Source organism: Dendrobates tinctorius, unplaced genomic scaffold (assembly GCF_039654945.1).
Source record: "Dendrobates tinctorius isolate UK_male_01 unplaced genomic scaffold, ASM3965494v1 ptg000315l, whole genome shotgun sequence".
Classification (NCBI taxonomy): Eukaryota; Metazoa; Chordata; class Amphibia; order Anura; family Dendrobatidae; genus Dendrobates; species Dendrobates tinctorius.
Window position 1 is genome coordinate 2,026,020 of NW_027361982.1, and position 14,084 is coordinate 2,040,103.

Consider the following 14,084-nt stretch of genomic DNA (forward strand, 5'->3'; position numbering starts at 1 on the left):
TTCTGCAGGGGGGGTGTCTTGGGGGAATGTTCTGCAGGGGGGTGGCTTGGGGAAACACTTTGCTGAGAGGTGAATACTCTGCAAGGTGGGTGTCTTGGGGGAACACTGGAGAGGGGTGAATGCTCTGCAGTGGGGGTGTCTTGGGGAATGCTCTGCAGGGGGTTGTCTTGGGGAAACGCTTTGGGAGGTGAATGCTGTGCAAGGTGGGTGTCTTGGGGGAACACTGGAAAGGGGTGAATGCTCTGCAGGAGGGGTGTCTTGGGGGAATGCTCTGCAAGGGGTGAATGCTCTGCAGAGGGGGTGTTTTGGGGGAATGCTCTGCAAGGGGTGAATGCTCTGCAGTGGGGGTGTCTTGGGGGAATGCTCTGCAATGGGGATGTCTTGGGGGAATGCTCTGCAAGGGGGGAAACGCTTTGCTGGGGGGTGTATGCTCTGCAAGGTGGGTGTCTTGGGGGAACATTGGAGTGGGGTGAATGCTCTGAAGTGGGGGTGTCTTGGGGGAATGCTCTGCAAGGGGGGAATGCTATGCAGGGGGGTGTCTTGGGGAAACGCTTTGCTGGGGGTTGAATGCTCTGCAAGGGGGTGTTCTTGGGGAAACGCTTTGCTGGGGGTTGAATGCTCTGCAAGGTGGGAGTCTTGGGGGAACACTGGAAAGGGGTGAATGCTCTGCATTGGGGGTGTCTTGGGTGAATGCTCTGCAAGGGGTGAATGCTCTGCAGGGGGGTCTTTTGGGGGAATGCTTTGCAAGGGGTGAATGCTCTGCAGGGGGGTGTCTTGGGGAAATACTTTGCTGGGAGGTGACTGCTCTGCAAGGTGGGTGTCTTGGGGGAACACTGGAGAGGAGTATTGAATGCTCTGCAGTGGGGGTGACTTGGAATGCTCTGCAAGGGGTGAATGCTCTGCAGTGGGGGTGACTTGGAATGCTCTGCAAGGGGTGAATGCTCTGCAGTGGGAGTGTCTTGGGGGAATTCTCTGCAAGGGGGTGTCTTGGGGAAACTCTTTGCTGGGGGTGAATTGTCTGCAAGGTGTGTGTCTTGGGGGAACACTAGAGAGGGGTGAATGTTCTGCAGGGGGGTGTCTTGGGGAATGCTCTGCAGGGGGTTGTCTTGGGGAAACGCTTTGGGAGGTGAATGCTGTGCAAGGTGGGTGTCTTGGAGGAACACTGGAAAGGGGTGAATGCTCTGCAGGGGGGGTGTCTTGGGGGAATGCTCTGCAAGGGGTGAATGCTCTGCAGTGGGGGTGTTTTGGGGGAATGCTCTGCAAGGGGTGAATGCTCTGCAGTGGGGGTGTCTTGGGGGAATGCTCTGCAATGGGGATGTCTTGGGGGAATGCTCTGCAAGGGGGGAAACGCTTTGCTGGGGGGGTGTATGCTCTGCAAGGTGGGTGTCTTGGGGGAACATTGGAGTGGGGTGAATGCTCTGAAGTAGGGGTGTCTTGGGGGAATGCTCTGCAAGGGGGGAATGTTCTGCAGGGGGGTGTCTTGGGGAAATGCTTTGCTTGGAGATGAATGATCTGCAAGGTGGGTGTCTTGGGGGAACACTGGAAAGGGGTGAATGCTCTGCAGGCGGGTGTCTTGGGGAATGCTCTGCAAGGGGGTGTCTTGGGGAAATGCTCTGCAAGGTGGGTGTCTTGGGGGAACACTGAAGAGTGGGGAATGCTCTGCAAGGGGTGAATGCTCTGCAGGGGGGTGTCTTGGGGAATGCTCTGCAGGGGGGTGGCTTGGGGAAACACTTTGCTGAGAGGTGAATACTCTGCAAGGTGGGTGTCTTGGGGGAACACTGGAGAGGGGTGAATGCTCTGCAGGGGGGGTGTCTTGGGGGAATGTTCTGCAGGGGGTGGCTTGGGGAAACACTTTGCTGAGAGGTGAATACTCTGCAAGGTGGGTGTCTTGGGGGAACATTGGAGAGGGGTGAATGCTCTGCAGTGGGGGTGTCTTGGGGAATGCTCTGCAGGGGGTTGTCTTGGGGAAACGCTTTGGGAGGTGAATGCTGTGCAAGGTGGGTGTCTTGGGGGAACACTGGAAAGGGGTGAATGCTCTGCAGGAGGGGTGTCTTGGGGGAATGCTCTGCAAGGGGTGAATGCTCTGCAGAGGGGGTGTTTTGGGGGAATGCTCTGCAAGGGGTGAATGCTCTGCAGTGGGGGTGTCTTGGGGGAATGCTCTGCAATGGGGATGTCTTGGGGGAATGCTCTGCAAGGGGGGAAACGCTTTGCTGGGGGGTGTATGCTCTGCAAGGTGGGTGTCTTGGGGGAACATTGGAGTGGGGTGAATGCTCTGAAGTGGGGGTGTCTTGGGGGAATGCTCTGCAAGGGGGGAATGCTATGCAGGGGGGTGTCTTGGGGAAACGCTTTGCTGGGGGTTGAATGCTCTGCAAGGGGGTGTTCTTGGGGAAACGCTTTGCTGGGGGTTGAATGCTCTGCAAGGTGGGAGTCTTGGGGGAACACTGGAAAGGGGTGAATGCTCTGCATTGGGGGTGTCTTGGGTGAATGCTCTGCAAGGGGTGAATGCTCTGCAGGGGGGTCTTTTGGGGGAATGCTTTGCAAGGGGTGAATGCTCTGCAGGGGGGTGTCTTGGGGAAATACTTTGCTGGGAGGTGACTGCTCTGCAAGGTGGGTGTCTTGGGGGAACACTGGAGAGGAGTATTGAATGCTCTGCAGTGGGGGTGACTTGGAATGCTCTGCAAGGGGTGAATGCTCTGCAGTGGGGGTGACTTGGAATGCTCTGCAAGGGGTGAATGCTCTGCAGTGGGAGTGTCTTGGGGGAATGCTCTGCAAGGGGGTGTCTTGGGGAAACTCTTTGCTGGGGGTGAATTGTCTGCAAGGTGTGTGTCTTGGGGGAACACTAGAGAGGGGTGAATGTTCTGCAGGGGGGTGTCTTGGGGAATGCTCTGCAGGGGGTTGTCTTGGGGAAACGCTTTGGGAGGTGAATGCTGTGCAAGGTGGGTGTCTTGGGGGAACACTGGAAAGGGGTGAATGCTCTGCAGGGGGGGTGTCTTGGGGGAATGCTCTGCAAGGGGTGAATGCTCTGCAGTGGGGGTGTTTTGGGGGAATGCTCTGCAAGGGGTGAATGCTCTGCAGTGGGGGTGTCTTGGGGGAATGCTCTGCAATGGGGATGTCTTGGGGGAATGCTCTGCAAGGGGGGAAACGCTTTGCTGGGGGGGTGTATGCTCTGCAAGGTGGGTGTCTTGGGGGAACATTGGAGTGGGGTGAATGCTCTGAAGTGGGGGTGTCTTGGGGGAATGCTCTGCAAGGGGGGAATGTTCTGCAGGGGGGTGTCTTGGGGAAATGCTTTGCTTGGAGATGAATGATCTGCAAGGTGGGTGTCTTGGGGGAACACTGGAAAGGGGTGAATGCTCTGCAGGCGGGTGTCTTGGGGAATGCTCTGCAAGGGGGTGTCTTGGGGAAATGCTCTGCAAGGTGGGTGTCTTGGGGGAACACTGAAGAGTGGGGAATGCTCTGCAAGGGGTGAATGCTCTGCAGGGGGGTGTCTTGGGGAATGCTCTGCAGGGGGTGTCTTGGGGAAATGCTCTGCAAGGGAAGAATGTTCTGCAGGGGGTGTCTTGGGGAATGCTCATTAGGGGGGTGTCTTGGGGAAATTCTTTGCTGGGAGGTGAATGCTCTGCAAGGTGGGTGTCTTGGGGGAACACTGGAGAGGGGTGAATGCTCTGAAGGGGGGTGTCTTGGGGAACGCTCTGCGTGGGGGGAGTGGAACGCTCTGCGCAGGATGGTGTCATGTTGGAAAGTTGAACGTTCTGCCGGGTGAGGGAGGTTATTGTGTGGGGGGATGGATGGGTTAATTACGGGGGTGGGGGGGTGGAATGCTCTGCAGGTGGGGTTCTGTAATGCTGTAGATAAGCCCCCGATGTAACCTGAAAGATAAGAAAAATGAATTATATTATACTCACGGGGCGGCGGTCCGGTCCGATGGGTGTTGCGGTCCGGCGTCTCCCATCTTTTAACGGCAACCTCTCCCGGCGCCTGCGCTCTGCAGGACTCTGCTCTGCCCTCAACAGGGCAGAGCAGTGCACCTGCGCAGGAGCAACGTCAGGTAGCAAAGAAGAGGACATCACCGTTAGAAGATGGGAGGCGCCGGACCGGTCTGCGACAACCATCGGACCAAAACCGGACCCGGACCCCCCCCCCCCCGGTGAGTATAATCTAACGTGTTTTTCTTTTTAGGTTACATAGGGGGCTTATCTACATGCCATTGGTGTCATGGAAATTGAGGAGTAGGAGGTTTGGCTTACCGACTCTACAGTCCTGATAGCAATCCTGCAGTGACAATCATAGAGGTCTGCTGGGGACCTTTGGTTGTTATGCCAACCCATCGGTGACCCGTGATCTCGTGACGGGGTCACCGATGGGCGGGGTTTCCAGCGCTTGACAGAAATGCAAATTAAATGCCACAGTCAGTTTGACAGCGGCATTTAATGGGTTAACAACCGCTGGTGGTTCGCGATTCCAGCACCGCTGTTAGGCCCCTTTCACACATCAGTTTTTTGCTGTCAGTCGAATTTTGAAAAAAAAAAAAAAAGATCCGGCGACTGATGCAGCTGGATCCGTTTTTTCTCATTGACTTGTATTAGCGACGGATTGCCTCACGTTTCATCCGTTGTTCGACGAAAATTGTTTGTCCATCGGCCGGAGACGACGGACAAAGTAACTTTTTGTCCACTTCGAAAAATCGTACAGCGACGGATCGTTTACTAGAATGGAAGGCTATCTGTCGTAATCCGTCAAATGACATAATCCGACAATGGATTCCGTTTTTTTTTTTTTTTTTTTTTTTAACTGAGCATGCTCCAATTTATTTAGTATCAAATTATAGCCAGCCCCCAATTAGGAAAGGTATATAAACCTGCCAGGTAGGGATTCACTCAATCAGTGTCCCGTCCAGCACTTGGGGTAGCACGGTCCAAAACTTTGGTTAAAATAGAAAAAATTAATGGCTTAAAAAATGGATCCGTCAAAAAACTGAAGAAATGGATGAAAAAACTGATGCGACGGATCTGTCTAAAAAAAACAAAAAAAAAACGGATCCGTCGCATCAGTTTTTCACAATCTGCCATGAATCTGTCGAGCCAACGGATTGTGACGGCAAAAAACTGATGTGTGAAAGGGACCTTAGGCTATGTGCACACGCTGCAGTTTTGGCCGCTGCGGACGCGCCGCAGTTTTAGCTGCGGTGTACAGTACCATTCAAATGAATGGTAACCAAAAACCGCTGTGTAGACAGTGCGGATTTATCCTCGCGGTTTTCCTGCGGTTTTGAAACCGCAGAAAGAAGTGACATGTCAATTCTTTCTGCGGAATCCGCAGCGGTTTCCTATCTCCACCATTGTGGAGATGGTGAAACCGCAGGCAAAACCGCAGAGGTTTTATCTGCGGTTTTTGCAAAATCCGCGCGGATGAATCCGCAGCGGATTCCGCAGCATCTGCACACACCCTTAGAGGCACATGTCAGTTGTTCAAAACAGCTGACATGTCAGGAAAGATGTGGGCTCAGCGCCGGAGCCCACATCAAAGGGAGAGAGTCTGACATCGGCGTACTATTACGCCCGATGTTGGAAAAGGGTTAATGATGAGGCAAGCTTTATGGATTCTGTGTCTCAACACCAAGTTCCCTAATGGAATGAATTATAAGAACGATCTGTTCTACATATGTTAATAGCAGGCCACTCCCGTGGTTTTCCCTCACCTGATTCTTTCACCTGTGATTGGACATTCCTCTCCATATAAGTCTTATTGTATTTCTTTTCTGATATCCTATGACTAAGGGTGCACATTGCACCAGAAACGCGTGAGGATTTTTTTTCATTTTTTATCATGGATTAAATAAACTTGTGTGACTTTTACCTTGATGGTGTGCTATTTTGGCCCTATCTTCTATTCATAGGAAAGTGAATAACTTCCCAATGTCTGGGGGTCTGACCCACAGATCCCAAATGTTTCCCGGCTCTGCAGCCCCACGTCCTGATTGCCGCGGAGGTAGTCGTTTTGCCTTCATTGTCTGTGCACGGAGCCGTGCTCTGTTGTACTTTAGTGTTGCTCTGGCTGGGTTGCTGGAGCGTGGCTGTTGGCTCCTGCTCCTCCGATGCTTCTGCTTCCAGTATCGCTGAGAGCACAGTTCTGTCCACTGGGGCGACGCTGATCCTGCTGTTAATGTGCTCGATCACACTGCACTGCTGTTAAGATGAGACAACCCCTTTAATTGAATAATTTAGGAAAACATTAGAGAAAGCGATAGACATTTCTTTACAGACGGTGATGCCCCCCCATCTTGGTCTCTCTGAGGCCCCTGTAGAAACCCTGGGATTAAATAATGGGATCACTGTGGGGAGCGTCCTGTACATTATATATTGTATGTTTTGGGGGACTTCGTGTATGTTCCCTCAGTGAGATCTGTATATTCTCTTTAGTAGAGGAGAGATTTATACAGTGACTTGCAAAAGTATTCACCCCCTCAGCATTTTTGGTGTTTTGCTCCCTCACAACCTGGATTTTCACTTTTTTGTTGTTGAGGGTTTGCATCAGTTCATGTACAGAACATTCCAACAACTGTGAACATTTGGTTTTCTTTTGCTTGTAAAGCAAACGACTAATGGGAGAAAATAATTGAAAACTGGACAAAATAACTGCAAACTTCATTGTGCATAATGATTCACTCCCCTAACGTCAGTACTTTGTGCAACTACAGCTGTAAGTTGCTTTGGATAAGTCTGTATGAGCTTTCCACTTCTTGCCACTGGGATTATTGCCCATTCCTCAAGGCAAAACTACTCCATCTCCTTCACGTTAGATGGATTCCTGTGGTGAACAGCAATCTTCAAGTCTAACCACAGATTCTCCATTGGATTAAGGTCTGGGCTGTGACTCGGCCGCTCCAGAACATTCACACGTTTCCCCTTGAACCACTCAAGTGTTGATTTAGCAGTATGCTTTAGGTCATTGTCTTGTTGGACGGTAAACCTCCATCCAGTGTCAAATCACTGACTGAAACAGGGTTTGCTCATGAATATCCTTGTATTTCACACCATCCGTCTTCCCCTCTACTCGGACCATGTTCCCTGTCCCTTCTGACAAAAAACATCCCCACAGCAAGATGCTGCCACCACTATGTTTGACTCTGGGGATGGTATTGTTGGGGCGATGACTGTGTTGGTTTGGCCCCAGACATGGTGTGTACCTTGTGGGCCAAAAAGTTCAATTTTGGTCTCATCTGACCACAGCACCTTCCTCCATACATTGGGGAAGTCTACCACATGTCTTTTGGCAAACTCAAAATGAGCCTTAAAATTTTTGTAAGTAAAGGCTTTTTTTCTGGCCACTCTTCCATAAAGGCTACCTCTATGGAGTGTACGGCTTATTGTGGTCGTATGGACAGATACTCCAGTCTCTGCTTGGGAACTCTGCAGCCCCTTCAGGGTTAACTTTGATCTCTGTGCTGCCTCTCTGGTTAATGTAAAGTGCTGCGGAATATGTTGGCGCTATAGAAATAAAATTATTATTATGCCCTCCTTGCCCGGGCTGAGAGTTTTGGTAGGCGGCCCTTTCTTGGCAGGTTTGTTGTGGTACCATGTTCTTCCATTTGATGGTGATCTGGGGGATCATCAGAGATTGGGAGATTTGTTTATAACCCATCCACGATTTGTACTTCCCAACATCTTTGTCCCTGACTTGTCTGGAGATCTCCTTGTTCTTCATGGAGTTGTTTGGAGATCTCCTTGGTTTTCATGGTGTTGTTTGGAGATTTCCTTGGTCTTCTTGGTGGTGTTTGGAGATCTCCTTGAACCTCATGGTGTTGTTTAGAGATCTCCTTGGTCTTCATGGTGGTGTTTGGAGGTCTCTCTGGTCATAATAGTGTTATTTGGAGATCTCCTTGGTCTTCATGGTGGTGTTTGGAGGTCTCTCTGGTCATAATAGTGTTATTTGGAGATCTCCTTGGTCTTCATGGTGTTGTTTGGAGTTACCTTTGGTCTTTGTGGTGCTGTTTGGAGATCACCTTGGTCTTCTTGGTGTTTGGTTAGTGGTGCCTCTTGTTAATGGTGTTGTAGCCTCTGTGGCCTTTCAGAAAAGGTAAAGTGTATATACTGACAGACATGTGACACTTAGATTACACACAGGGGGACGTCCTGTCACTAAGCATGGGACTTATGAAGGGAATTGCTAGCACTAGAAATTTTTAGAGGCTTCATTGCAAAAGGGTTGAATACATATGCACATGCAAATTTTTAGTTATTTGATTTAAATTTTTGCCTATATTTTTCTCACTTCGTCAACTGTCTTAGACTATTTAATGCTGCTATGTCACACACAAATCGGATTACAAAAATATTTACACACAGGTAATGTAACAAAATACGGTAGGTTAAAAGCCAAGAAGGTTAATACTTTTGCAAGACAGACATGGTTGAGGCCATCTATGGGATTTCGGGGAGGGTGGATTCCTATAAACTGAGTCTCTGCTCTCGCTGTTATTATATAACGCCGGGATCCGGCCTGTGTCTGGCTGTTATGCAACAGTATCTGTGTATAAAACCAGATTGTGGCCTCACCCTAGTGATGTCAGGAGCCCGCGCTAACGTGTATGATCTCCACACGCTGCAGTTCCATGCAACACCACAAATAACACAGTGATAACTCTTATATACAAGAGGACAAAAACCAGAGCATGCGATAGAATGCATATAAAAATATCAGTAACTTTATTCAAAATCTTACAAAATGCATATAGTCATAGTAGTAATAAAGCGCCAGTCAGAAAATGCATATGACATACACCCAAACCTCACCGACTCCTTCCATGAAGATTGGACACCCCCTGAAGCAACCCCAATATGTAGCTATATAAACCCCATGTATACAAAAATGTCATTAAGCCTCAGTGGCCATATAGGGGACTCGGGGAATACAGAGTAATGTTATAAGGAACACAGTCACAACATACGTAGAAAGATCATATATATATAATAAGGTTGTGTCCAAACAAAACAACAAGAAGGGCTTACCATGGAGATGTGGGGGGAGAAGGGACGCCTGGCAGTAACATCTCCGACGCGCATTTCGTGGCGCAAAAGGCCGCTTTGTCAAGCGGAACACGCGTCGGGGATGTTACTGCCAGGCGTCCCTTCTCCCCCCCCACATCTCCATGGTAAGCCCTTCTTGTTGTTTTGTTTGGACACAACCTTATTATATATATGATCTTTCTACGTATGTTGTGACTGTGTTCCTTACAACATTACTCTGTATTCCCCGAGTCCCCTATATGGCCACTGAGGCTTAATGACATTTTTGTATACATGGGGTTTGACACTCTGGATATAGCTACATATTGGGGTTGCTTCAGGGGGTGTCCAATCTTCGTGGAAGGAGTCGGTGAGGTTTGGGTGTATGTCATTTGCATTTTCTGACTGGCGCTTTATTACTACTATGACTATATGCATTTTGTAAGATTTTGAATAAAGTTATTGATAATTTTATATGCATTCTTTCGCATGCTCTGGTTTTTGTCCTCTTGTATATAATAGTTTGTAGGAGCTTATGCATTTGGTACAGGATTCTGGGTGGTATTCCCCCATCTACGTGGTACTGTATCATATTTATGGGGCTTTTGTTGCCAGTGATAACTCTGTGTATAGATAATGTAGTAGATGTCACCTGCAGTCCTATGTAACAGCACAGATAACAGTGATAACTTTGAGTACAGATAATGTTGTAGATGTTACTTGCAGTCCTATATAACAGTGATAGGAGTACAGATAATGTAGTAGATGTCACCTGCAGTCCTATGTAGCTCCACATATAACAGTAATGACTGTGTGCAAATGTAGTAGCTATCACCTGCAGTCCTATGTAGCAGCACATATAAGACAGTGATAACTGAGTACAAATAATGTAGTAGATGTCACCTGTAACACCACAGATAACAGGTTGACTATGGCCCATTGTGACAATTACACTGTCGCCTCTGCTACATCTATCGTCTCTATGTTCAGCCTGTGTTGCTACATTTGTGGATGTCGCAACCTCCTGTTTGGATCCTCCCTCTCCCAGTTTATATTCAGCACCAGTTTGGCACCTTCCCATCCAGACCAGTACATCATGGTGCAGACACAGCAGCGACCGAAACTTACACGGTTTGGGAGTTTGGCGTCATTATCCAGAGGGAAGAACCTGCGCAGCCGCATATGGTGGGTGTACGGAGAGCCCCGTGGTTCTATCATCAGTAGTGGGTGAGGAGCTTTGGTGGTGTATAGAGGACAGGTGGTTATATCATGAGTAGCAGGTGAGCAGCTTTGGTGGTGCATAGAGGACAGGTGGTTCTATCATCAGTAGCGGGTGAGCAGCTTTGGTGGTGTGTGGAGGACTTTTCATAGTTACTAGGCCTTGACATAAGTTCTGTTGAAGTTTTTCCGAAACTTATTGATCGTTATAGGCCTTTTGTCAGAAGATGGACAGCAGTTCTCTTGGCCTCAGTCCGTGCACCATCTGTTAGGCCTGTTTCACGCATCCGTCTGTTACCATCAGTCAAAATCCGCCGTTTTGCAAAAAAAACGGATCCGCCATTTTGCTTGGCGGATCAGCTTTTTTCCCATTGAGTTGCATTACCGGCGGATCTTGACGGATGGCCATCCGTTGGATCCGTTTTTTTGCGGATCTGCCAAAATTTTATTGTCCTCCGACATGCCTGGACGGACAATGCAAAGTTTTGCCGGCTGGATCCGCATTTTACATTGCGCATGCCCGGAGGACTTGCCTCGGCCGTAAATTTAACCCTAATCTCTGTTCTGGCGGCTGAAAAATCTCTCTCTCTCGCTAAAAAGTTATTTTCCAATAGGTATCTATGGTGGACAGATGTCATGGCATCCATCCATCCAGGCTGTGGCCACTGTGGGGTGTATATCTCCTGAGGGTATACATGCCTCAGTGGTCATACATGAAGTGTGTGGTGCGACTATCCGGTATTGTTTGGCAGATACGTCCCTGGTCTCTACTGATTTGTGTTAGACGTGGTGTGACCTGCCTCTGGGGTATCATGTCCTTAGGGTAATACAGGTAATTAGATCCCATTTACCCAAGTCCCTTATGGGGTCTGGCGACTTTAGTGAGATTTTGTTGAACGATGCCGGACTAGAGCTGGAGATCAGCAGTGACGTATGACAACACAAAGGTTGATTTACTGTAGGATATTAGTGTTTGTGCCCTTCTGAGTTATGGCTGATTGAGCTGTATACAACATTTACAGAATACAAATGACCAGTCACCAAATAATATCACTGTGCAGATATAAACGCCATATAGCTACTGATAAAATCCAATAATACTGCTATATAAAGGCAAATAATACCACACTGAGCTCTGCAGAGTGACTGAATAACCACGACCCCTGTACAGTTAGTATAGTGGTAGATATCGTTCATAGGCAGGCTCGTTGCAGACGTTGACTCACAGTTCATGGTCTCCCTGATCGTAGTCATTCATTTTCCATTTTTTTTCTCCATTTGGCCCAGACCACTATCAGGACTTTAATCATTTGTGACTTTTCTCAGAAGAATGTACATACACAATGATCGGGCCTCTATAGAGTAATAGTGCCCTACCACCCGGGTGCCCCCAAATGGCGATGCTGCCAGCCCTGGGTCTCCCATACGGCGATGCTGTCCCGTCCCCCCCTCCCCGGGTGTCCCCATACGGAGACGTTGTTCTCCCCTGGGTGCCCCCATCTGGCGATGCTGCTTGCCCCCATACGGCGAGCTGCCCCCCCGGGTGCCCTGGGGTGTGGTGTCCCATACGGCGATGCTGTTTCATCTCCGGGTGCCCCCCTACGGCGATGCTGTTCCTTCCTCCATATGGCGGTGCTGCCTCCCCCCCCCCCCCGGGTTGTCCCATACGGCGACACTGTCCCCCCCCCCCCCCCCGGGTGCCTCCATATGGTGACATTGTTCTCCCCCGCTCCCCCCCCCCCCCGGGTGCCCCCAAATGACGATGCTGCCATCCTCGGGTGTCCCATACGGTGATGCTGTCTCCCCCCCCCCCCCCTCGGGTGCCCCCATAAGGTGACGTTGTTCTCCCCCGGGTGCCCCCATACGGCGGTGCTGCTTGCCCCCCTATGGCGATGCTGTGCCCTGTTCCCTGGGTGCCCTGGGGTGTCCCATACGGCGATGCTGTTCCTCACCCCCCCCCCCGTGCTCCCGTACGACGATGCTGTTCCATCTCCTCCAGGTGCCCCCCTACGTCGATGCTGTTCCTCACTTCCCCCCGGGTGCCCCCATATGGCGATGCCGCCTCCCCAAAGCCCCCCCTGGGGTGCCAACATACGGCGATGCTGTTCCCATGAGTGCCCCCGTAAGGTGATGCTGTTTGTCCCCCTAAGGTGATGCTGCAACCCCGAAGTCCCATCTGGGGTGCCACCATACGGCGATGCTGCTTCTCCCCCATCCCCAGTGCCCCCATACGGCGATGCTGTTTCACCTCCTCTGGGCCCCCCCTTTATGGCGATGCCGTCCCCCCCCCCCCTTGGGTGCCCCCATACGATGATGCTGTTCCTCCGCCCCCTTTCCGTGTACTACGGTACTACCATACGGCGATGCCGTCCTCCCACTTGCTGCCTCTATTCAGCGATGCACCCCCCACTGAACCTAGCTGCCTCTCCATCCAGCGATTGTGCCATCCCCTTAAATTCTCCCCTTACACTGCTATAGTTAGTCTCAAAGTAGCAAGCTGATATTTTTAATGGTCCTGAGGACGTGGATACCATTATAAGTACCGCAGACCCTAGCAGTGCACTGCCGGATCAGTCCATATTGCTTTTGCCATAATCTGCAGATGGGCAGTCCGTTCTTGGGGGGTGATGTGCAATGATTGCCGTCACTGAAGGTCTTGTGTTGGGAATTTGTACAATGCACCCTGTGCTGAGGATGAAGACCTGTTTACCCCTTATTTGTTGTCATCAGGAAAAACCCAGACAAGGAAGATACCAGCTGATTACCAGAGAGGAGCTGTCATCTGTGTAACCCTGACCCAAATATCTTCCCGATTTACATATCATGTATTATTACAGGAGGCGGACATTATAGCGTCACCTCCACTGGTGGTTTTCCATCTTTGGCAATGTTGCCTCTTCTCACTGGTCCTCAGACATTGTTGGGTGCGGTCATCCTGTCGCTGGTGGTCATGTATTAGCTGTTTGCATAGCAAATAGCCACGATGCGAAGGAGGAACCGGTCTCCACCTTTATGTGTTGCCAACAAGGAAATGCACCGATGAGGAAGATGATACCAGCTTCTTACATCAGATGAGACGCCCACTATAACCCTGACCCAAATATCTGCCTTATTACATAATGTGTGCTGTTATAGGTGCAACACGGGGTGTGGTCGCTGGTCCTCCATGGACGTGGACCCTCAACTTGCTGTCTGAAGTTCCCCAAACCCACTAGATAAAAGCCGGCCGAGCTCCCTGATATCAGTGAAGTCGGCTGCTCATCTAATCCGGGTTCAAGGGAACGACATATTGTAAAATATGAAGATTAGATTGTGAGCGCCTGGGATGATGTGAGTCCTGGGCTCGAATCCCACCAAGGGCAACATCTGCAAGGAGTTTGTATGTTCTCCCCGTGTTTGCGTGGGTTTTCTCTGGGTACTCCGGTTTCCTCCCACGTTCCAAAGACATACTGATAGGGAATCTAGATTGTGAGCCCCATCGGGGACAGTGATGATAATGTGTGCAAACTGCAAAGCGCTGCGGAATATGTTAGCGCTATATAAAAATAAAGATTATGATTACATGGGCTGTGAGCACCTAGGGTTTGTGATAATGGGAGTTATTTGTTACATGGACTATGAGCTCCTGGGGTCTGTGATTATAGGAGTGATACTTTGGGTGAGTTGTGGAGATTTGTGTGCTCCCGGGTTCAGTATATCATACGTCCCCATTCTCTTATTTGCTTTGCAGTCTCTCTGAATTAGGTTTTTGTGTGCTGTTTGTGTGTTTACCCCCACTCCCTTTTGCCCCTGGGGTAAGAATCCACCTCCATACTGTGCCGGCCAGGTTCACATGAATCTGTCACATTCCTGGCGTCGGTCTGC

At 50.0% G+C, this 14,084-nt stretch overlaps 1 protein-coding gene across 3 annotated transcripts in view; it reads left to right on the top strand.

Annotated features, from left to right (window-relative positions):
- Positions 1–14,084, top strand: part of PPP1R13L (protein phosphatase 1 regulatory subunit 13 like) — a 45,402-nt gene that overhangs the window by 20,540 nt on the left and 10,778 nt on the right. Inside the window, exon 1 of one of the 3 annotated variants that reach the window (XM_073561242.1) lies at positions 9,919–10,187. The exons of the other annotated variants lie outside the window; for them this stretch is intronic. Within the exon in view, the coding sequence (XP_073417343.1) occupies positions 9,934–10,187 (254 nt within the window). The 5' untranslated portion in view covers positions 9,919–9,933. Of the gene's footprint in view, positions 1–9,918; positions 10,188–14,084 lie in introns of those variants that run through there. 3 annotated transcript variants of the gene reach the window in all.